This window comes from Mytilus californianus, unplaced genomic scaffold (assembly GCF_021869535.1).
Source record: "Mytilus californianus isolate M0D057914Y unplaced genomic scaffold, xbMytCali1.0.p SCAF_4, whole genome shotgun sequence".
In the NCBI taxonomy this organism is placed as follows: Eukaryota; Metazoa; Mollusca; class Bivalvia; order Mytilida; family Mytilidae; genus Mytilus; species Mytilus californianus.
Genome location: NW_026262690.1, coordinates 55,196,086 through 55,220,561, shown reverse-complemented (window position 1 = coordinate 55,220,561; position 24,476 = coordinate 55,196,086). Strand labels below are relative to the sequence as shown.

General features: G+C 32.1%; 2 protein-coding genes across 5 annotated transcripts in view; one reads left to right on the top strand and one right to left on the bottom strand.

Annotated features, from left to right (window-relative positions):
* The window catches only part of LOC127698474 (monocarboxylate transporter 12-B-like), a 267,985-nt gene that overhangs the window by 72,314 nt on the left and 171,195 nt on the right, over positions 1-24,476 (top strand). The gene's annotated exons all lie outside the window — the stretch shown is intronic.
* The window catches only part of LOC127698457 (serine-rich adhesin for platelets-like), an 80,051-nt gene that overhangs the window by 13,270 nt on the left and 42,305 nt on the right, over positions 1-24,476 (bottom strand). Inside the window, exon 1 of one of the 4 annotated variants that reach the window (XM_052201916.1) lies at positions 16,957-16,981. The exons of 2 other annotated variants lie outside the window; for them this stretch is intronic. Coding sequence is in view for 1 of the 2 variants with exons in the window: in XM_052201913.1 (XP_052057873.1) it covers positions 14,858-14,878 (21 nt within the window). In the remaining variant the exon portion in view is untranslated. Of the gene's footprint in view, positions 1-14,857; positions 14,987-16,956; positions 16,982-24,476 lie in introns of those variants that run through there. One more of the 4 variants, XM_052201913.1, reaches the window with a different exon arrangement.

The window sequence follows — 24,476 nt, the reverse complement described above, 5'->3', positions numbered from 1 at the left end:
ATATGGTTTTGTCATTACTCGATGTGGTTTCACCATTATTTAATGTGGTTGTGTCATTAGTCAATGTGGTTTTAACATTACTTGATGTGAATGTGACTTAACGTTATGTAGTTGTTTCATTACATGATGTGGTTTTGTTATTTCGTAATGATGATTTCCCGAATCTTTATATGGTTTTAACATTACGCAATGATGTTTCAAAATTTGACGATTTTACACTACATGATGTGTTTGTTTCATTATTTGATGTGGTCATGTCATTCTTTGATGTGGTTATCCCATTACTTGATGAGGTAAAACCACGTGACCAATTCGGAAAAAAATATGTTCTATTTTTAAACAGATTTCAATATATCGTTTGTTTAATGTGCTTTGGATGGGTATCGCTATCCATTGAGTTAAAGTTCAAATTAAAGTTCGAGTGGTTGTTCAGAGTTATTTGGTATGAAAAAGGGGAACGGCAGACAATAATAAGAAAAAAAGTATTAAAAAGTTTACAGTATTTCGGACATAATTAAGATATCCCCAAACCACTTGGTCCTGTTGTTTTTATCCTAAGTTCTCAAACGGAAGCAGTATTTTTGTAATAAATTTGTGAAATATTCCACGGAACCCTGTGTCTCGTGTGATATTGCTGCTGTAAGTGTAAAAGCGTCATGTCGATCGGCTATACATTTATCTATACATTTATCGGTAAAAAAAAAAAATGTTTTTCTGTAAATGCTTTTTCTTGAAATTGAGGAATAAGTCCTATACAAGTTTTAAAACACTTCATGGAGGTTTACAAATTTATCATGTCAAAACAGTTTAATTCGGTTTTATTTAACTAAAACAAAACTGTATGGTTTTCAACAATGAACAAAACCCATACCCTATAGTAAGCTATAAAAGGTCCCGAAATGAAAAATGTAAAAAACTAGAAACCTAACGATCTATAGATAGATAGATAGATAGATACTATATTCTCTAAAAACTAAATACAAGTTTACAGGGAAACATACAATATAAATACAGATAAAATAGTCGAGGTAAACAAATACAGTATGATATTCTAAAAGTACAAAATTATGATGGCATACATGTTTAGTAACATGTATAATGAAAGGTTAAACTCAATAGAAATGAAAAAAAAATGAAGATGGAGACGCCGACGCCACTATCGACGACGAAATATAGGTTTGTTGTGTCTCATTGCTGCTACATTGATGTCGCAGGCTCGACACAAATCAAAAGACTTGAACTTTATTGTTAACAAATGAAACACTTCAAATCAACTCACACTTAAGTTACAGGGAAACGGGGGGAGGGGGGGGGGCTTGGACTAAGCGACAAAGCATCAATACTATAAAATAAGAATTCTCCGATTTTTTTTTAGCGTAAATGATCATTTGAACTTATACGAATCTCAATCTTTTATTTGTAATCAATTGAATTCCCTGATCTACCTCGCACTAATTGAAAAATAAACTTTTGGAATATATGTTTCACATGTGACGACGGACATGTTCCAGTGGTCGTAACCATCGTACCGTCATCTTTTCCTTGAATGTAAACTACCAAATAAAACCAAATCACTGGGTTTGTACTTTCTCGAATAACACGACGGGTGCCTTTCTGGAGCATCCGAGATCACCCCGATGGATTTATATTACCCAGTCATACCGATCTATTGAATCAGCCAAATGAAACTGTTTTGTATGCTACCGCAACTGAAAGTTGGGGGTCATATTGTTTTACCCCTGTCCGTCAGTCCGTCCGTCCGTCTGTCCGTCCCATTATGGGTATATAGTTATTCTTCATAACTCCTCCTACAGTTTGAATCCTAGGAAGTTTTCTCTTTACTGTCTGTTTGTAAATATATTGAAGGTGTGCATGTGGTATAATATTTTTATTATCTTTTGCTCTTTTGGGAGATAATCGAACTTTTTTTTGTCAATTTGGGGTATAAGCGGTTAAATGAGTTGAGTGCGGGGGCATCACTTTGTCTAGTTTACATTTTTTTCTCGTGTTGTGCTGTTACACAACTGTAACAGTCCGATGTAAGGTTAGGATTTAGCGCTCACATACATGTTAAACACCGCCACGTGCAATTTCTTTAGATGTACCTGCCCCAAGTCAGGAGCATGAAGTTCAATTGTTGTCGTTGTATAAATGTGTGTCTTTTTTTTTTGTAGATTGTTTATTTATAAATAAGACCGTTTGTTTTTTCGTTTGAATTTTTTCACATGGTGCATGGTGGCCTTTTGTAGCTGACTAAACGCTGTGTTGAAGGCTGTACGGTTGCCTATATATGATTTCTTACATCCACTGCATTTAAACTCTGGTGGATAGTTGTCTCATTGTCAATCACACCACATCTAACTTTATTTCAACTTTTATGTTGCCTTTTGTATACTGTAACATTGTTTATCTTTTGTGTGCATACCCCGGAGCCCTCTTTTCGGAAGCCCGAGCAAAAATCCTTGTTCCGCGATAGAAAATTTAATTACGAACTCATATAAGATAGCTCGAATTTCAACTCAAAATCTTAATTAATCTAAATGAGACTTAAATTCGAATCTTACTCAAACTCTACCTCAAAAAGTGACTCAAATTTAATGTTGTAAGAACTCTACCTTTAAATGTGACTCAAACTCGAAGTCCAACTCGAAACTCAATGCTAACTAAAACTTTAATTCTAATAATGACTTGAATTCGAAATCGAAGACTAACTCAAAGTTTAACTCAAACAGTAACCCGAACTTTAATTTGAACTCTAATTCGAAGGATGGCCACACTCATCCAAGGCACATACAACATGGAAATCTATCTAAAAATAGAACAGGTTTTTCCGAATTGGTCACGTGATTTTACCTCATCAAGTAATGGGATAACCACATCAAAGAATGACAGGACCACATCAAATAATGAAACAAACACATCATGTAGTGTAAAATCGTCAAATTTTGAAACATCATTACGTAATGTTAAAACCATATAAAGAATAGGCAAATCATCATTGCAAAATAACAAAACCACATCATGTAATGAAACAACTACATAACGTTAAGTCACATTCACATCAAGTAATGTTAAAACTACATTGACTAATGACACAACCACATTAAATAATGGTGAAGCCACATCGAGTAATGACAAAACTATATTGAGTAATGACAAAACTATATCAAGTCAATACGAAACCATATCGTGTAATATCGAAATATCATTAAGTGATGATTATTCCATATTGAGTTTTATCAAAACATCATAACGTAATGTCAAAACCATATTAAGTAAAGACAAAATATCTTCAAGTAATAATAAAACAACATGAAGTAATATCAGAGTTCCACATGAGACAGCTGTGGCGTTCCATAATTTTGTTATATTATGCATTACTACGACAACTTAAATTTAATATCTTATTTCCATATAAATTTGACCCAAGACAACCCCAAGTTTTCTTTCATATCTATTCCGAAGGAATCGTATTAAATTAGAGTAGTCCTTCCTATACTGAAATTACATTTCTTTTACCATGGGTTCATCAGGGCAACGACTTACCATTCTACATCATCCGTATATATGTATATATGTCTCATATACCAATATAACAATTAGCAGTAGCGGATCCAGAAATTTTCATAAGGGGGGGCACCCTGCCCCCCCCCCCCCCCTAAATCCGCCTCTGATTAGTCAGGATCAATGCAGTTCCAGTTTATATAATGTATAAAAACGTTTAATATGCTACCCCTGAGATTCCGGTCTTTTGTTTATTCGTCTGATACATTTACATGAGTTGTTCAATATATAATATAAAAAAGGAGATGTGATATGATTGCCAAGGAGACAACTCTCCACCAGTACAGAGTCTATGTATCGTGAAATCGGCAATCATAGGTCACAATACGACCTTCAACAATTAGCAAAACCAATGTCGTTTAGTCGGCTATAAAAAGGCCCTGCATGACTAAGTGAAACAATTCAAACAAAGAAACCAACGTCCTGAGTTATGACAAAACAATAAACGAAAAACAAATATAACAGACAGCAACTAACGACAACCAACAAATTACATGCTCCTGACAGGCATATAAAGAATTTAACGGAGTTGTGAGGGCTCCTACCCTGGAATAAGTAGTTTTTTTCTATTGTATTCATTAGATAATGAAATTTCTGTATGTTTTGCATCGTTTCAATTTGTTTTTCTCTCTCCTCTCTAAATTGCATTTTTGTTAACCTTCTGAGGTTTTTTGTGAAGTGTTTTTGCGAAATTGTTCACTTGTATTTGAAAACAAGGTCATTTAGTACACAAAAAGTTTTAATTGCATTAAAGTTATTGCTCCTATTGTGGATTCAACATATATTTAAACATATGAGAATCAATTGGCCATCTTCAAGTAAAGTGAAGTGGATAGTTTATACAGTGATGCAATAATTTAGTTTGTATTTCTCGTGTTATTTTCTTATTCAAGGGTTCTATGAATATGAGGTATGCACGTGTTTAGTGATATTACCTAACCACAAGCTTTGTTATTGGAATGGGTAATACTTGTATATTCTATGATCTTTTTTTAATCTGTACGTTTTAAAGATCATACAAGTTGAAACTTTAAATTTGATAATGCTTTAGTACTACACGATATAAAGCTTTATATTTAAAACTATTTAGTATATAGATTGATCAGAACCGTAACAAACAAGGGAAAAGAAACACATTCCTTGAATGGACATTTATGTGTTGAAAAGAAAATAACCGATCTTAAAATTGTATAAATAATTACCCGTGAGTGATTAATTACACAACATTAATATTTTTTCCTTTTAAAAATGAATACGCCTTTACTACTAAACATTACATTATAAAATTTATTAAATATAATAAATCATGATTAATGAAGCTGGGGTAATTTTTTCGATTCATTAAAATTAATTCAAAGTTAAACTAGTAACCTCATTTGTATATATATATTTCGATTTAAAAAGGTATATGTAAGGATGTAAAAATTACATTTAACAATTCTAGTCTTTCAAAAAAGTTTAAGTTACCCTTCCGTAGATTATTTTATTTTTACGTTTTACAATTTCCGACCATGAGTCATTCGACCTTTTTAATGAATATCTACATTTTTTTTACAGGAATCTTTTCTTACTTTGCATTGCAACTGCCTGATAAAAAAGTTGTTCTCTAATTCTATTTTATTATTTTATTTTATTTTTTGGAAAGGGGGGGGGGGGGGGGCGGGGGTATATAAAGTTTTGTTCAGGTATCATATACTTGGTCGTCTCTGTTAATTTCATTCAAATTTTTTAGGAAAACTTGTTTGAGGTAGATGTGAATGTGACAGAAATCCCATGCAATATTCGGAAATCACCAAAATATCAAAGGAACCGTCCTGGTGTTTGTAATGTTGATAGTTTTTTAAAGGTCATTAGTACCAAGTCTGATTTTAATCTTTAATAGTAGGATACATACGGGTTGCCTATCATAATGAATTGGTCATATGTAAGGACTTTTCCATCGCCTTTGACGACCAAATGTTAGCCTCTGAATGTCCGTGTTTGTTGAATGTGTACTTTGAGTTGCTGTCTTACACCACGTTTCATTTTATTATAAGAATACAAAAACGAAGAAACATAACGGATCAATTGTAAATAATAAACAGGGATAAAGTAAATTATTTTGAAGACTTACATACTGTATACCCTAACGTTGCCCGAAGAAGTAGGTAGTATCCTTACTCAAAAAGAATAGTTTGCTACACGTTATTATTTTGAGTAAAATATCTTTTTGGGGTAAGGCTGTTGTTCATATTTTATTTTACCAAAACAATGTTGACAACCCTTGTTACAAAGGAATAGAACCACTTTAACATGTAGTAATATATTGAGTCGTGCAAAACTTGTATTGGATATTGGCTGGTGCGCAATACATGTAAGATTGGTCTCATGTGTCCCCTTGACCCCTGCAAATCACTATAAAGATCAAGAGTACATGGCATCACTCTTAACATCAGTTTCAGATCGTTTATGTCATTGTCCATATCATTACTGATATTTGTCCAAATTTTAAGGATCTCCGAATTTCACGTGGATTGTGTTAACCGTTACTTTTTTTGTAAATTGTAATATAAATTAAATGCTGTTATTTTCGGCGCTTATCTTTTAAAATTGTTATCGTCACGTATCCTCATTTCGTATGTTTAAAATTAAAAAAAAAATGAAATTCTTATGTTTTCAGATCTTCGAAATAAATTATTAAAGTAATTAACATACACAAAACTTCGATCAGTTGTTACTGTACGTCATAAAGGTGAAGATGTCGATTTCAAAATAGATAGCTCATGGCATATAAATCATATTTCAATAATTATTATATTTGTATACTTTAAAGGATAATAATTTATTGTTTCATATTTCTATTAATTATTTATAAATATCACTTTCAGCAATATAATGAAGCAATCTGGTATATTGCTTTGCTTCTATTGGCTTGTGACGGCGAACTTACATTTGAGCAAATCATTGCAATTTTATGTTCTGTACAATCATTTATCAGAAGAACACAAATATTCAGAATACATAAGCTAACACTTGAATTCGCACTCACTCACCCCATCCCATTCTACTTTTATCTTATATTTCATATCGTATTATTCTTTTTTAATTTGTTTTTGTTTTGTTTTGTTTTATACAACATACATTCCTATCGCGTTTTCGTCATTATCAAATGTTTTGTGTCGAGATGTCTCTAATGTTGTTATAACGTGTGTCCAATCACTGTTGCTATTCTAACAAATACAATATGTTTAAACTGAATAATAAAATACAAGGTATCAATGCCAATTCTCAAGCTCTAAATCGCACACGTCTAGAAAAATTAGGGGTACATTTGACAGACACTTCTTAACTTCTGCCTTCAATGAACATTCTTTAAACGACAACCAACCTCTACCCTCTTTTTCCTCTGACAAAAAAATGAAAAAAAATTACAGATTTTGTTTAGCAAAGGTTAATGCCTGTCTCTTAACGCTTCTATCACAAAATGCAACAAGCAAAACGTCTGAATAGTATGAAATAGTATGGAATACCAACAGTGGAATTGACTGAAATCGAACTAAATGTCTGTTTATTTTATTAAAATCCACTGCTGCCAGTTTGATGAATGTGTCACTTATATAACTCAGCAGATTTTCTTGTTTTATATAAAAATAAGAAGATGTGGTATGATTGTCAATGCGACAGCTCTCCACAAGAGACCAAATAACACAGAAATTACAACTATATGTCACCGTACGGCCTTCGACAATGAGTAAAACCCATACCGCATAGTCAGCTATAAAGGCCCCGAAATGACAAATGTAAAACAGTTCGTTTATAAAAGAAAAATATATCCACTTGCTCTTTGTTTGATTTGATTTCAAGTATTCCGAAGACTTCAATGCAAAAATTATACTGATCAATCTAGTAAATGTCATAAAGCCAAATAAACAGTTATTATAGTTTATATTGTTCACACGAACATCGTCATGATTATGTTGACTTTGGTTTCGAATATCTGCATTACCGATGACTACGGATATATTCCACTTGTCGTAGCTAAATTCCAATCCTCTTTCCTCGTTTGTGACAACACCCAATCGATTTATTACCAATTCTGTTACTTGTCATGAACAACATGACAGATTCCACCCTATTTAGTGTTATTTAATCTTTAAAAAATCAGTTTTCTGTTTGTGTAGCGTTTTATGGACTGCTGCTTGTTTTTGTCGTTTTTCTTATAACCATGTTGCCTGTTATCTTCCAGTAATGGTTTTTGATTGTCCCCTAGTATATTCCGTTATTTGGTTTGTAATACAACGATACATTAAACATATTTGTCCGAAATCTTATTTAATCTAAAAATATGAAGTTTTTCAATTAGACAGCAAACGCAATATATAGCATAACAAGAACATTAATATTTCATGTACATTGTAATAGTAAATATGAAACGGCCCCAGAATAAATCCAAAAACATAATCTAGGGAAATTAAAGCACTTTATTTTATACAGAAAAGAATGACTCTCAAAGCAGCGACTGCAAAACGTACGTATAGAATAAATTGAAAGATTTAAAAAGTATTCAAATTGTCAATTATAATTTCCTTAATTTTGCACATTGACATGTAAGTCTTAGGAAACTATAATTCATTTTAAGCAAATTAAGGACATCAATTATTAGACTAGAATCTCATAACAACTATATAATCCCAGCTTATTTTTGCAGTTATAGTCTTTTTATGCCAAAAATTTATATAATTATGGTACAAATGCACTCTTACTTGTCTAATGTTTGAAGCAGTGTTTACACTAAATACCCTGGTCATATATTTTTGTCTTAAAAAAATTGACTATAAACTGAATAAGTTGGAACTGGAATAAAAGGTAGGTTATTTATACAAATGATAATGTGCAAAAGGTGATCGATCTTGCAATCTCCATTTATACTTCGTTCCTTCTGTACATTTCTTTTCACACAACATACGCAGTTTAAAAAGAAATTATGGATTATCGTTTTGAATTGCTTTTCCCTTATTTCTCATTAGATTTAGAATGGTAGTGAAAAATGAGACATATCACAGCCGAAAATACTGATATGCGCATTTATTTTCTAAAATTTCATACATATTACAAAAAAGTAAATATTATCCTAAATATAAAATAAGGAAATGTGGTATGATTGCCAATGAGACAACTAATCCATATGTTCAAATGAAGCAGATTGAAGCAACTATAGGTCACCGCACGTCCTCAACAATGAGCAAAAACCTGCACCGTATTATCCGCCATAAAAGGCCCAGACATGACAAAATGAGAAAAAATATTCAAACAAAACAAAAAACATTGGCCCAATCCATGACAAAAAATTAAACAGAAAACAAATATGACAGAGCACAACAGAAGAACAAACTGTAAAAATCAGTTGAAAATGGCTTTACTCACCCGATCGATACAATGCATAAAACAACTATAAAAACATACCTAAAGACACAAAGAACCGATATCAGAGTACTTGCTATGGAACGCCACAGCTGTCTTATGTGGAACTCTGATATTACTATATGTTGTTTTATTATTACTTGATGATATTTTGTCTTTACTTAATATGGTTTTGACATTACGTAATGATGTTTTGATATAACTCAATATGGAATAGTCATTACTTAATGATATTTCGATATTACACGATATGGTTTCGTATTGACTTGATATAGTTTTGTCATTACTCAATATGGTTTTGACATTACTCGATGTGGTTTCACCATTATTTGATGTGGTTGTGTCATTAGTCAATGTGGTTTTAATATTACTTGATGTGAATGTGACTTAACGTTATGTAGTTGTTTCATTACATGATGTGGTTTTGTTATTTTGTAATGATGATTTGCCTATTTTTTATATGGTTTTAACATTACGTAATGATGTTTCAAAATTTGACGATTTTACACTACATGATGTGTTTGTTTCATTATTTGATGTGGTCCTCCCATTACTTGATGAGGTAAAATCACGTGACCAATTCGGAAAAACCTGTTCTATTTTTAGATAGATTTCCATGTTGTATGTGCCTTGGATGAGTGTGGCCATCCATCGAATTAGAGTTCAAATTAAAGTTCGGGTTACTGTTTGAGTTATACTTTGAGTTAGTCTTCGATCTCGAATTCAAGTCATTATTAGAATTAAAGTTTTAGTTAGCATTGAGTTTCGAGTTGGACTTCGAGTTTGAGTCACATTTGAAGATAGAGTTCTAGTTACAACATTAAATTTGAGTCACTTTTTTAGTTTGAGTAAGATTCGAATTTAAGTCTCATTCAGATTAATTAAGGTTTGGAGTTGAAATTGGAGCTATCTTATATGAGTTCGTAATTGAATTTTCTCTCGGAACAAGGACTTTGCTCGGGCTTCCGAAAAGAGGTCTCCCTGGGTATGCGTACAAAAGATAAACAATGTTACAGTCTACAAAACGCAACATAAAAGTTGAAATAAAGTTAGATGTGGTGTGATTGACAATGAGACAACTACCCACCAGAGTTTAAATGCAGTGGTTGTAAGAAATCATATATAGGCAACCGTACAGCCTTCAACAAACCGTATAGTCAGCTACAAAAGGCCACCATGCACCATGTGAAAAAATTCAAACGACAAAACAAACGTTCTTATTTATATTTAAACAATCTACAAAAAAAATGACACACATTTATACAACGACAACAATTGAATTTCATGTTCCTGACTTGGGGCAGGTACATAAAGAAAGTGCACGTGGTGGAGTTTAACATGTATGTGAGCGCTAAATCCTAACCTTACATCGGACTGTTACAGTTGTGTTACAGCACAAAACGAGAAAAAAATGTAAACAAGACAAAGTGATGCCCCCGCACTCAATTCATTTGAATTAACCGCTTATACCCCAAAAATGACAAAAAAAAGTTCAATTATCTCCAAAAAGAGCAAAAGATAATAAAAATAAAAACTCTGACCACATGCACACCTTCAATAATTTTACAAACAGACAGTAAAGAGAAAACTTCCTAGGATTCAAACTGTAGGAGGAGTTATGCGGAATAACTATATATCCATAATGGGAAGGACAGACGGACGGACGGACAGGGGGAAAACAATATGCTCCCCAACTTTCAGTTGCAGTGGCATACAAAACAGTTTAATTTGGCTGACTCAATAGATCGGTATGACTGGGTAATATAAATCCATCGGGGTGATCTCGGATGCTCCAGAAAGGCACCCGTCGTGTTATTCGAGAAAGTACAAACCCAGTGATTTGGTTTTATTTGGTATTTCACATTCAATGAAAAGATAACGGTATTATGGTTACGACCACTGGAACATGTCCGTCGTCACATGTGAAACAGATATTCAAAAAACTTTATTTTTCAATTAGTGCGAGGTAGATCAGGGAATTCAATTGATTACAAATAAAAGATTGATATCCATAAAAGTTCGCTAAAACAAAATTCGGAGAATTCTTATTTTATAGTATTTATGCTTTGTCGCTAAGTCCGAGCCCCCTCCCTCCGTTTCCCTGTAACTTTAGTGTGAGTTGATTTGAAGTGTTTCATTTGTTAACAATAAAGTTCAAGTCTTTTGATTTGTGTCGAGCCTGCGACATCAATGTAGCGGCAGTGAGACACAACAAACCTATATTTCGTCGTCGATAGTGGCGTCGGCGTCGGCGTCTCCATCTCCATTTTTTTTTTATTTCTGTTGATTTTAACCTTCCATTATACATGTTACTAAACATGTATGCCATCATAATTTTGAACTTTTAGAATATCATACTGTATTTGTTTACCTCAACTATTGTATCTGAATTGATATTGTATGTTTCTCTGTAAACTTGCAATTAGTTTTTAGAGAATAAAGTATCTATCTATCTTTCTATCTATAGATCGTTAGGTTTCTAGTTTTTTAAATTTTTCATTTCGGGACCTTTTATAGCTTACTATAGGGTATAGGTTTTGCTTATTGTTGAAAACCATACAGTTTTGTTTTAGTTAAATAAAACCGAATTAAACTGTTTGACATGATAAATTTGTAAACCTCCATGAAGTGTTTTAAAACTTGTATAGGAGTTATTCCTCAATTTCAAGAAAAAGCATCTACAGAAAAACATTTTTTTTTATTTTGTTTTTACCGATAAATGTATAGATAAATGTACAGCCGATCGACATGACGCTTTTACACTTACAGCAGCAATATCAGGCGAGACACAGGGTTTCGTGGAATATCTTACAAATTTATTACAAAATACTGCTTCCGTTTGAGAACTTAGGATAAAAACAACAAGACCAAGTGGTTTGGGGATATCCCAATTATGTACGAAATACTGTAAACTTTTTAATACATTTTTTCTTATTATTGTCTGCCGTTTCCCTTTTTCATACCAAATAACTCTGAACAACCACTCGAACTTTAATTTGAACTTTAACTGAATGGATAGCGATACCCATCCGAAGCACATTATACAAATGATATATTGAAATCTGTTTAAAAACAGAACATATTTTTTCCGAATTGGTCACGTGATTTTACCTCATCAAGTAATGGGATAACGACATCAAAGAATGACAGGACCACATCAAATAATGAAACAAACACATCATGTAGTGTAAAATCGTCAAATTTTGAAACATCATTACGTAATGTTAAAACCATATAAAGAATAGGCAAATCATCATTACAAAATAACAAAACCACATCATGTAATGAAACAACTACATAACGTTAAGTCACATTCACATCAAGTAATGTTAAAACCACATTGACTAATGACACAACCACACCAAATAATGGTGAAACCACATCGAGTAATGACAAAACCATATTGAGTAATGACAAAACTATATCAAGTCAATACGAAACCATATCGTGTAATATCGAAATATCATTAAGTAATGACTATTCCATATTGAGTTATATCAAAACATCATTACGTAATGTCAAAACCATATTAAGTAAAGACAAAATATCATCAAGTAATAATAAAACAACATAAAGTAATATCAGAGTTCCACATAAGACAGCTGTGGCGTTCCATAACTTGCACTCTGCAGTTACTGACAGCTAGTTAAAACCCATTAACAACTAATGAAAAAAAGCATGTATTAAAAGATCAATATCAATCAGTACACATCCAATGGATTTAGTATAAAGACTTCATAAACAGTCTAGGATATCACGACCTACTGCAATAACAAAAGATAAGAATCGACTAGATGTTCTCCCAGACTAAAGTAATAGTTTTGACACATTGGTAGAAATGTTATGAATAAAATACAATTTGAGATATATGTCAATTACACGAAACCCTACAACTAAAAATGCCAAAAGACTTCTGAAGGTCACAAACATGTTTTAAAATATTCCAGGTACTAAATTCCAGTTCCAAGTCATACAGTTTATAGTAAAAAATTTTCAAGACAAAGATACCAGTTTTAAAAAAGGCCAGGGTTTTTAGTGTAAAAACAGCTCCAAACATTAAACAAGTTAGTATGCATTTGTACCATAATATATATGAATGTTTGGCATAACAAAGACCATAACTGTAAAATTAAGATGGGAATAAAGAAATGCATGTAACTGTACAAAGCATCATAATCTGCAGCACAATCAATTTTTTATTTCATGCAGAAAGAAAATAATATTGAACAGACGATAGATGCTGTTGAATATAAATGTAGTAGTCCCAGGACATTTTTCGCTCTGTAAAAACATTATTTATTATTAAAAATGTAATAGGACACCATAAAAACCTTGGTGCAAATGTCCTCAGACGAAGTCTTGCAATATCGCGCTCTTCGTAGCTATTCGTACAAGGAATATTACTGCATTCAACATATATAAAGGGGCTTACCATATACTTGCAAACTAAATAGAAATGGGTCACAATACGGAGCGTTAATTTGATGGTGCAAGTATAATTATTACAAGTATGTATACGTACGAATTTCGTCTTCATTTTATGTAGTCATATTATTTCAAGTTAGAAATCATAACTGGAAATATCCGTCTATATCCTGTGTGTGTGGACGGCCTGGTTTATGTATACCAAAAAATGTGTCTGTATCATAACTATTATCCAATATAATCGTTTTCTCAATATAAAAGTCCGAATAAAATATAGTCTGTTTGCTTCTCAAAATTATCTGAATTACTATATCAACTTAAAATACATATACAATATTAGGTCAATGTCAGAAAAATATAAACTTTTTTGTATGAGGCTGAGAAACTGGGGAAGGGCGAGGTTTTACCTAGCCCCACACCAGTTTTGTGCCGAATACAAAAAAGTTTATATTTTTCCAACATTGACCTAATATTGTTTTTATACTTCAACTTAAATTACAACATTGATAGCTATTAAAATTGTAGCGCAAATTTCAAACTTATTTTCATCCCTATGAACCCCCGATTGTGGAAAAAGTGATCCATGATGAAATTGACATTGCACAAAATAAAGCTTTGTTACTATATTTAGGAAATAAAAACAGCTAGTTGCAGTATAAAGGTCATATTTATAATACTAGTGCTTCATTAATAATTAGAGAATACCTAACCTAAAATGTTAAATGGTGAATCAGAAAACTAAAAAACACAAATGAAACAAGTAAAAGGACCATTTTTAAGAGAAGTAGAAGACTAGCAAATTCACTTTCAAAACCCAAATCATTAAAGCTTTGGGCAATAAAAAGTCCAATCAAATACAGAAAGACATTAAGCGCTTCGGCAGGATAAGTGTGATTATCCTGTTACGTATGATGCTTTTGTCATATTGGCCAGTGTTCGGACACAGGGCTTCACACACACACACACACACATATATAGCTAATACGAAATAATTTCACGTTTTCCACTTATTGACAATTTTATATATTTATGTAGTTGTTCAATTATCTACATTTCATCAGCATTTATTTTAATATTTGTTCGGCTGAATTAAATTTCTATGCGGTTTGTACTATTTAACTGCTGTCTTCCGTGTTATCGACGAAAGAAGTAAAAGGTAGACCCAAGACAACCGTAACAAGTGTAATGCATCTTGGTGATCGATCCTTTTTTTTCTCTAACATTTTGCAAATGATCGAATGCAAACGTTTGAGTTTCCATGGTTGTAATGAAGAGTTGTCGTAAAGACACAAAGTCCTTTTTTAGCAATACGGTTGTTTTACTCATTAGAAATATTAAAACAATAAAACAAATAGTTTTATCATAATTCAAAAAAACTTATTTTCAAAATAGAATATACCCATTGTTAATACTTCAGCAACTAAACTTTAATTCAAATCGCACAGCATATTAAAGAATGAATTCTTACCTTTATTCTATAATAAACCATCTGTACTTGTGACTTGTCATGGACATTAAAAATCTAAGTTATGTTGTATACAAATCAGTTTCAGTTACTTCGAAGCTAAAGGTTGTTTGATGAATTAGAAATCCATAAACATTCAATATTTCATATTATGCAGAGGTTTGTATTTGATATGTATCCTTTCGTATAAAGAAAGATGTCAATAATTTTAAGTATAAATTTAAGAATTGTTAATACTGGCTTTATTATGCATTATATAATAAAGAGTATCGTTTTTTATTTTTTAACATGATACACTCTAAAAAAAATCAATACATCTAAACTATCTAAACTGTACAGAAACCGGAAAAAATTCCTAGAACTGAGTGCCATTAACTTCTAGCATATATTAACGAAAGAGAACTACCAGAAACATGTGGATATTGACTCTCTCGTACTTTGGTAGGTCTTGGGTCGGCGATTGTCTCATTGGCAATTATAGCACATGTGCATAATGATATATTCAATTTTATAAACATCATTTATAGCGAAAACTAATATTCAAATAATGAAAAACACAAGCCGATTGACAAAGGAATACTCTTACACCTTATATATTTAATTTAGTGCTCTTGTACGCTATTTTGTAAACATTTCATTTGTTCATTTTGTAAACTACTGCTTTATCGTTAAAAAAAATCCACACCTGACTCAATGATATATGGAAACTTGGTCGATACATAAATTCTTATCAAATTACGAACTATTAATTATTGGACACAGCTTGTAACCGGGAAAAAAACTTCCTGCTATTTTCTACAATCTTGTTCCTGATAACTATAATGGGACCATAGCGTGGTGTAAGAAAATAAAATCAGTGCTTGATAATTGTGGTCTATCAAATATATGAATACTAAATATTTTATAAGAAGCAAGAAATTCCCCAATACTGTTAAATTAAGATTAACTGACCAGTTTTAACAGACATGGTTAATGTTAACCCACAAAACTCTCCAAAAGATCAAAATTCTTAATTCTAAACTTTGAAAACGACCTCAAAAAATATTGCTTTTTTAGTAGATTTAGAACTTTGAACACAAACAAAGCACATTTTAATGCAAAGACTTTTTCGGGGCAAAAATTGAATTTCAGAAATCTGTATTTTTTAAGGAAGTGATAACAACTGAAACTTCTATTCCATAAAGTTTTTAATGAATTAATATCAGTTGATCCGTTGTCAATAATAAAGCATACAGATATGGTCCTGAAATCTTTTTGTTTAGTATATATTGCATAGTTTACAGGCGAATTGATACGAGTTAAACTTTCAAATAATATCTTCGTACAGTGCACATTCCTTTCATTTTTGATAAGAACTAGTTGCTCCACGAGGAAGCAGTAGATGTGTCTGTTCTATGTGCGAGTAGGTATCAAACTCCTCAACTGTTTAAATAAAGCACTGAACAATTCTTAACTTATTTCATAAAGGCAGTGCTAACCATCTACTTTTTTCACTAAAATGATTAAGTGTTTCAAATATTGATTTATAGGGTCTTTGCCATACTAATTTGGGGTCATTGTGTTGGTATCTCATTGACGTATACCATATTTCAAATTTCAAATACCAATGATTTCATTGAAATTCCGCAGAGCATTCAGTATATATAATGTCGTAATTGTACTCCCTTCATGTAAAGACGTGTACCTGTAATTTATCTTGGTGAATCAATTAAGGTTTACTTTCTTTGTAGTAAAACGATTTTTGGCTGAAATAAATTTCAATGAATTGATAAAAAATTAACTATCTGACAGATTTTTTTTCACTTTTTTTTTATAGGAAATGATCAAAATCTCCTTCTGAATGGGGTTAAATGGGTACATGAGGAATAAGAACACATTGTTTTAATTGTAGTTTTTACATTATATATCGATTTAAGGGTAGCCAATAGTTACACAAAAGAAACAAGAAGCAGATTGGTAAAGTCTAACAACTTCAAACGTTTTTATAGCTTGGCTAATCGTGACGTTAATTACAGTTCCCACGTTTCTTTCTTGCTAAGTTGGTTTCTTATGACAGAAGGAACTAAAGAGGTATTTTGTTTTATTTTATTTGTCATACGCACGTTTTACTGTCATCAATGTTACATTTTGGCCAATCATTAAAATTAGCAGGATTCTGTAATTAAAGTTCTTTGTTCAGCATAGTAGAATAAATGTGTCTTTAACCTTAAAAATTTAATTAAAAAGGCATACACTTGATAACGCTTCAATTATATATAACCTGACCTTAGTATCAGGTCAATAGCATCATTAAAAGATACAATAACAGACCCATAAAAATAGATAAAGTCTTTGGGCACGATGGTAAGTAAAACGAACTAAGACAACGCATACACATAATACAACAGTGAGAGCATAGTATATATCAAAACATTCATAATTTATAGCATAAGCTTTGGACCCATAACATTTATAAAGTGTTGTTTTCATGTTCTACAGAAATGTGTAGTTACCGCTGCTGGTAGACTATCAGTCCCCAATAAATATCATGAGCTCAGTAGTCAGTACTTGGTACTGACATGACTTATAACAAACCTGTCTTAAATTGTCCGTTTATTTATTAAGAAATTACTAGTATGAAAAGGACATATAGCACTTAAACTGTTTCGGTTCTTATACATTCTCTGAAATATACGACTTTGAATGTTCTCGATGAAGGTAAATCAGGAAAAGTGCTTCGGACGCATGCATTTCTAAAGTGTAGTTTTTATTTTTTATGTAATTCATGTAAGGAGTTATGGGTCTGTTTACGTAGTATTTTTTATATTTGGGTTTCGCATGTGTTGGGAGTTACGTCGTATTTTAGAATTGACTTGCTTTCATCTATATCTTATCACAGCGGATCCTAGGTCTTTTGAATTGCTTTGCATTTCTGTTTGTCTTTTAAAATTAAAGCCGAATAACATTACATAATGATCGCTTTAACTTGTGAAAAAGGTATAACAAAAATATTCCATAAAAACTGACAAAATCAAACGTTATCAACCAACGGAACGAGTTCAAAACCACTGTCATATTCCTGACTTGGTACAGGCATTTTCGGAGGAAAAGTAGGGTTAAACCTTGTTTTATAGCTATGATGAATTTATTCACAACAACTGTGTCGATGTCACTGCTGGTTGAGGTCACCAGCCCTGTAGTCAGCAATTCTGATATAATCATAATTATAAATTAAAAACCAATTGTTCAGAGAACAGTTGAAGGTCTTTCCACAGCAACTTTTAAATTTATTGAAAAGAAGCTAGTTCGTGTTTACTCAAAGTTAAAATTGGCATCTTATCATCAGTTTCTTCATACTGATGCGATAAATAAGTGGTTTCTATATACTTCTGAGTGAAATAAGGGAGATAATTAGCTACTTGAAGTGAAGTAAATGTCACTTTCGGCCTCATATAATAGTTTCTTTCACACTGATTCCAAAAATATAAAGTTTCTCTATACTTTTGCTTGTAAACTGGGAGATAATTAGCCACTTCCGGTTTATCGAAAATCATTTCTAGTCTTCAGTGATGTATTAAAAAAAAAATATATGGATTCCGAGTACTTTTCCATGAAGAAAGTGCAAAAATGGCTACTTCAGGTTTTCTCAAGGTCACTTACGGTTGTCATTTTTCAAGGTCATATGTCATCCAACCTTTTGTAAAAGGTCATATGGCTTTATAATGAACCAAGTTGTAATAATCAATTAACCTTATAATTGGACATTTCAGGGGCACTTACTCCTATAAGATGCCATTAGATTGTTTCAGACAAAAAGTAACATATCTTCATTACAATAAAGCAAACATTTTGCACTTGTTGTTTCATATATATCTTTAAAAGTTTTTGAGAAAATGCAAAAACAAGGAAAAGTCAAAATTGAGAACTTGACCTTGACCTTGGCCTCATTTTCTAAGTTAGGACCTAGGGACCTCAAATTAAAAGATTCCAGGGTTATACGGTTAACGGTTTATGAGTTAAAAAAACATACCGACAAATTTATTTGATAAAGGTAGATAACTCCTTTAAAATTTCATCGAATCGCGTCGATCCAAATTAGCCAAAAATTCCTGAGGATGTAACGAACAATTTAGAAAAAGAATTTTGTCGATATCTTTTTTTGTTACGAAGGAGATGCACACACTTGATAAACAGTGAAAAGGGAGATAACTCTTACAAAGAAAATTGTTCGGCTTAGAATGGGTGAAATTAAAAAGTGCATAAACTGTATGATACTATATAAGAAATATCTTAGCGACATAATGCGAAACAAAAATTTTACGCGATAACAAAATTTGGCGGAAGAAAAAATAATGATTAAAAACCAATTGTTCAGAGAACATTTGAAGGTCTTTCCACAGCAATTTTTAAATTTATTGAAAAGAAGCTAGTTCGTGTTTACTCAAAGTTAAAATTGGCATCTTATCATCAGAACAAATACAATAGGTCTTTCCACAGAAAAGTGGAAAGACCTAATTAACTGTTTCCAAAACTTAGAAATTTTCGAAATACAAAGGATTTTCTACCACGGATATAGATTACCTAAGCTGCATTTGACAAAACCTTTCGTGATTGTAGGTCCTCAATGCGCTTCAACTTCGTTCTTTATTTGGCCTTTTTAACTTTATCAATTCGAGCGTAACTGATGAGTCTTTTGCAGACGAAACGCGCTTCTGGCGTACACAATGTTAAACCTGGTATCTATGATGAGTTTATTTAGATGAATTTGGCTATACTTTTTTGGTCATATAGCTCTTATCGTTTCGAAGTATTTATACATTCCTGGCTTTCAAATGTTTAGGTTCTAGCTTTCCCGATGAAGGTAAAACCAGACCTTTTGTTTGTTCATCTTTTTAATTTGACCATGGTATTTCTATCTTTATTTGATTTGTAGTTTTTTCATTGTACCTTGTTGTCTCCTAATTTTTGTCTAATGTACTTGAGCGTTGCCACACCTCAAGAATCGAGCGAAAATCCTTCTTTTATTTTGTCAATAATAAATGACAAAATATATTTTCAATCATTTTGTTATTCAAGTATTTAGCTATAGTTTTAGCAATAAATCCTAAATATATCTATATATGTAAAACTCAGATCGACATTCGGTTTCAAATAGACGCCCGTTCCTAATATTGACGTCCAAATCTGACGTCATAATAAAATAAGATTCCAAATCGACGACCAATTTTATGCCCCTCTTATCGACATCTTTTTTGTTGTTCTCAAATCAACGTCCAATTTTTGGCTTCTCTTATCGACGTCCGTTTTATGGGCTTGCCGCAATGACGACGTTGATGGCTTCAATAATGGAAATAGACACATTACGTAATGAAGGATATGTTAAGGAAAAAGGAATAAGCAAAGATCCAAACGCCGAGACAGTTTTGGCCGACATGGAAGTATCTAAAACAAAGGAACAAGACTGCAAATGGGGACCTTAAAAAGATTGTAACAGAACTGAAACTTGGATTGTCCGAGAGAGTTGTGAAGACCGCACTTAGTCAATATTTTTCCGACCAAGCTACAAAATCAATGTTTAGAAAATTTGTTGATTTACATGTTCTCCATGGGAGATGCCTAAGTACAATTGAGTTAGTGGATATGATAAAAAAAATCATTAAGAAAGAACACAGAAAAGCTGATACAATCTACGAAGCGCTAAGGAGCACATTTTTCCCGTTATAAGAGAAATAGTTAACATATGATAGCGGATATGTTATAATGTCGTAACTACAATCCCGTCCCCTATCCCCGAATGAGACCTACCGAATTAGCCTTATTACCGGGTTTGTACTAACATGATCAACACGACGGATGCCACATGTGGAGCAGGATCTGTTTACTCTTCCGGAGCACCTGAGATCACCCCCAGTTTTTGGTGGGGTTCTAGTTGCTCAGTCTTTAGATTTTTCTGTTGTGTTTTGTGTACTATTGTTTGTCTGTTGGTCTTTTTCTTTTTTAACCATGGCATTGTCAGTTGACATTCGACTTATGAGTTTGAATGTCCCTTTGGTATCTTTCGCCTATGTCTTAAAAAAAATCTTTTCAAAACAGAAATTAAGTGTTAGCGATGTGCCAGTGCCATTGAATTACCGAAAACTACAACAACACGAAGTCCAATTCAAGCAACATATCTTAACAGGCGCTGGCAAGTAGATTTGAAAAAGATGCCAGTAGTAAGAGGATTTTCCTATGTATGCAATATAATCTATTGTTACTCAAGATTTGTTTTTGGAGGACCAACAAAAACCAAGACTGCTAAAAAATAGCAGATTTTATTCCTATACCTGTTAGGATCAACAAGAATTTTACAGTCTTATCAATTTAATAACAATAATGCTGCGTCGGATAGAAATCGACCTTATGCAAATGAATATCAATACATCTATTTCAGTTGAAAAATCTCTATGGAAAGTCTGTAACTGTTTGAAAATTAAGTTGTTTTAAGAACTCTACAAAACAGACAAAAAATTCATCTTTTATTTCGTATTTGAATGTTCCAAAATCAATCAAAGTCTTGTACATGTATACGTGCATAATAATATTATTTATTGATATTGGACATCGGTTAGAGAACACTATAATCGATCGGACGTAGTTTTGACAATACATGACGTCATATTGGACGTCGATTAGAGGGTCAAAATATTGGGCCTTGATTTGAAAATGTGACGTCAGATTTGGACGATTTGAGGAACGAACGTCCATTAGAGACCGGACGTCGATCTGAGTCTAACATATGTATCATATCCATTATCAGTTTCACCATATGTTGATCAAATCAAATAGTCAGAATAATTCAATTTGTTGATGGGACGCGTCGTAGGACACAATTATCCACAACATTTGGCATACCTGAGTAAATACTTCAAAAAATGTAGGTTACATTAAATTATTTTAGTGGTATTCAAAATATAACGCAGAATTTCAAAGGTAATTAAACGATTTCTTGCAAGGTAAAATTTAGTTCTGAGAAATTGTGACGATCTAGGAAGTCTTCATTACCGAGAAATAAATATTTATAATTTTATAAATGTTTTGAAAAGTATTACAAATTTCGTCCTATGATTTAATGGTAAACCACAACATAGTATATTATTCAGTTAAGGCATGATCTTTAACAAGATTATTTAATAAGAAATCTATTTCTTCAATGGAAATATAACTTTCCTTCTCATCAATGGAAAGTTTTAATTTCTCAAAGAAAAAACTTTTCCCAAAGGAAATTGATGTCTTGCAATACTATTTCTTCAGAGGAAATCTATAGCTTCAAAATTTCCTTCTAGCAAATTTGGAAAATCAAACTTTCTCTTAAGAAATTTTTTTTCCTCTAAGAAAATTTTTATACATCATATTTCCTCAAGGAAAATTTTCATACATTGCAGTTCTTGAAGGAATCTTTGGAATAAGATGGTCATAATTAGAATTTTTTTCTGGCTAAAATCTAGTGATATACTTTTTGACTGATTAAAACATGGTATACATACGAAGATTCCAATATATATATACAATCGTTTCCATGCTCTTCCAATATGCACTGATTATAATATTAATTTCTGCGCATTTTAATTATTTTGTCTTAAAGCTTCAGTAAATATACACACTTGGTTTTTATTATCTAAAAAAATTATAATTTTGGCTTTCCAAACTTTTATTATCCGGCTTAAAGCTTATTCCAAAAACAAATATTTTGTTTAAGCTGTCTTTGTTTTTATGTTTTTTTATATTTTTTGCTTTCCAAATTGTTGGTCTCGAGCGTACCTAATAAAGATTACTCAAAAACACATGTCGAGCAGACAGAAATCGGTATCACATTATTTGTGTTAAAAAATTTTTGAAGGCAAATTTCTTTACCCCTTGTGAGTGACCTCTTTTTGTTTGAAACACGTGTCGTGCACACGGAAATAGGGTTCTGTTTAGGCCCTTTTGGTTTTGCTATGTTCTTAAACGTTTTATATCTTTGGCTTTCCAAACTTTTGGTATCGAAAAAAACATGATGAAGGCTATTCCAGAAAGATGTGACGATCGTACGGAACTCGATATACTTCCTTGAATTTAAAATCAAGTACAGTCATTAACACTCCAAAATGTCAATAAATGTAATCATCATGCTTTACCATAAAATAAGATCAATTTGCTGACGTTTGTTAAAACGTATAATATTATAATCAGGCACAAGCGTGGTGTTTAGAAGGCGACCACGTCTACAGCAGAGAGAACAAAATTAAACATTTAAGATTCCCAGTAATTTTCAAAAGAAAAACTTTTTAGAAATACTCTCATAAAAGATATAATATGTAAATATTTGACAAATTAATAATTAAATCTACTTAGTGAAATTTTAATAGATGTGATAATTTGATTTTATTAAAGAAATCAACATGCGTAGATGACAATTATGAACCAATATAATTTAAAGTACGTACTTTTTTACTTAGCCATTTTTGAGTTAATAATAACACAATGAACACGCACGTTAACCTACATAAATGAACCTTATACAAACACGCAAAAATGTAAAATATGATAAATTTTAAATATACGCAATTAAAGATTGATATTCAGAGTTTGACTCTCTGAGGTGAAGTTGGCATGTGAATTGGGCTATTCTTGTTAAATCTGAATTCCTCAGGCAAAGTTGACATGTGAATAATGCTATTCTTTTTATATCTCTTTTGGTCATTTAGCTCCTTATATTTCTACGTAATTATACACCCCTGGCTAACCCTGTATATGTGTTTGCATTCCGGTAGAAGATAACCCCCCTAAAAAGTGTTATTTTCATTTTTGAGAAAGAATTACTGGTGTATATGTTTGCGATATGTTGTATAAATGTCTTTATTTTTCCAAATTTTGTCGCCAATTAAGTAGATTAGCAAACTTTTTCATGAATATCCATTATTTCTTGATCAAGACAATTGTATCACAAATATAAATCAATTGTTTTAAAAACAATTGTTAAACGGTCTTTCCCCTCCGAAACATGATTAATTGTTTTTTTGGTTGCTTGGTTGGTTGGTTGGTTGGTTGGTCGATTGATTGATTGATTGATTGATTGATTGATTGATTGATTGATTGATAGATTGATTGATTGATTAATTGCATGGCACTTTCTCCGTGCGACACAGCTAACTTAAATAACGCCTATATTCTGACCGAACGTGACTGCGTACTTATACATCCCGCACAGCCAAACGGACGCCTAAGATGTCCTCATAAAAATTGATCATAGCATCATTCGTTTATAAATTTTCTCTAGTTTCTATGTTACCTCGGACTTCCATTTTTCATCTATTTGTTGTGTATGCATTTTGATTGAATTTGTAGGAAAACGGAGTAAATTTTATCTTGGAAGTTTTATTTTCCTTATTTGGATATGGAATGTTTTATTCTAAATTTAGGTCCGCGCGCGAGATGATGTTGTGAGATCACGTGACCTTCGAATATATATGTCTGGAAAATATTAATTTCTTTTCAGGGGAGACCGTTGAACAGAGCACATGTGTATTGATCAGAGAAACACGATAACTATTGTTTTTATTTTGTACAGGTCATTGATGTCGGATCACGCATACATATTACGTACACATGTTTACGGGAGCAC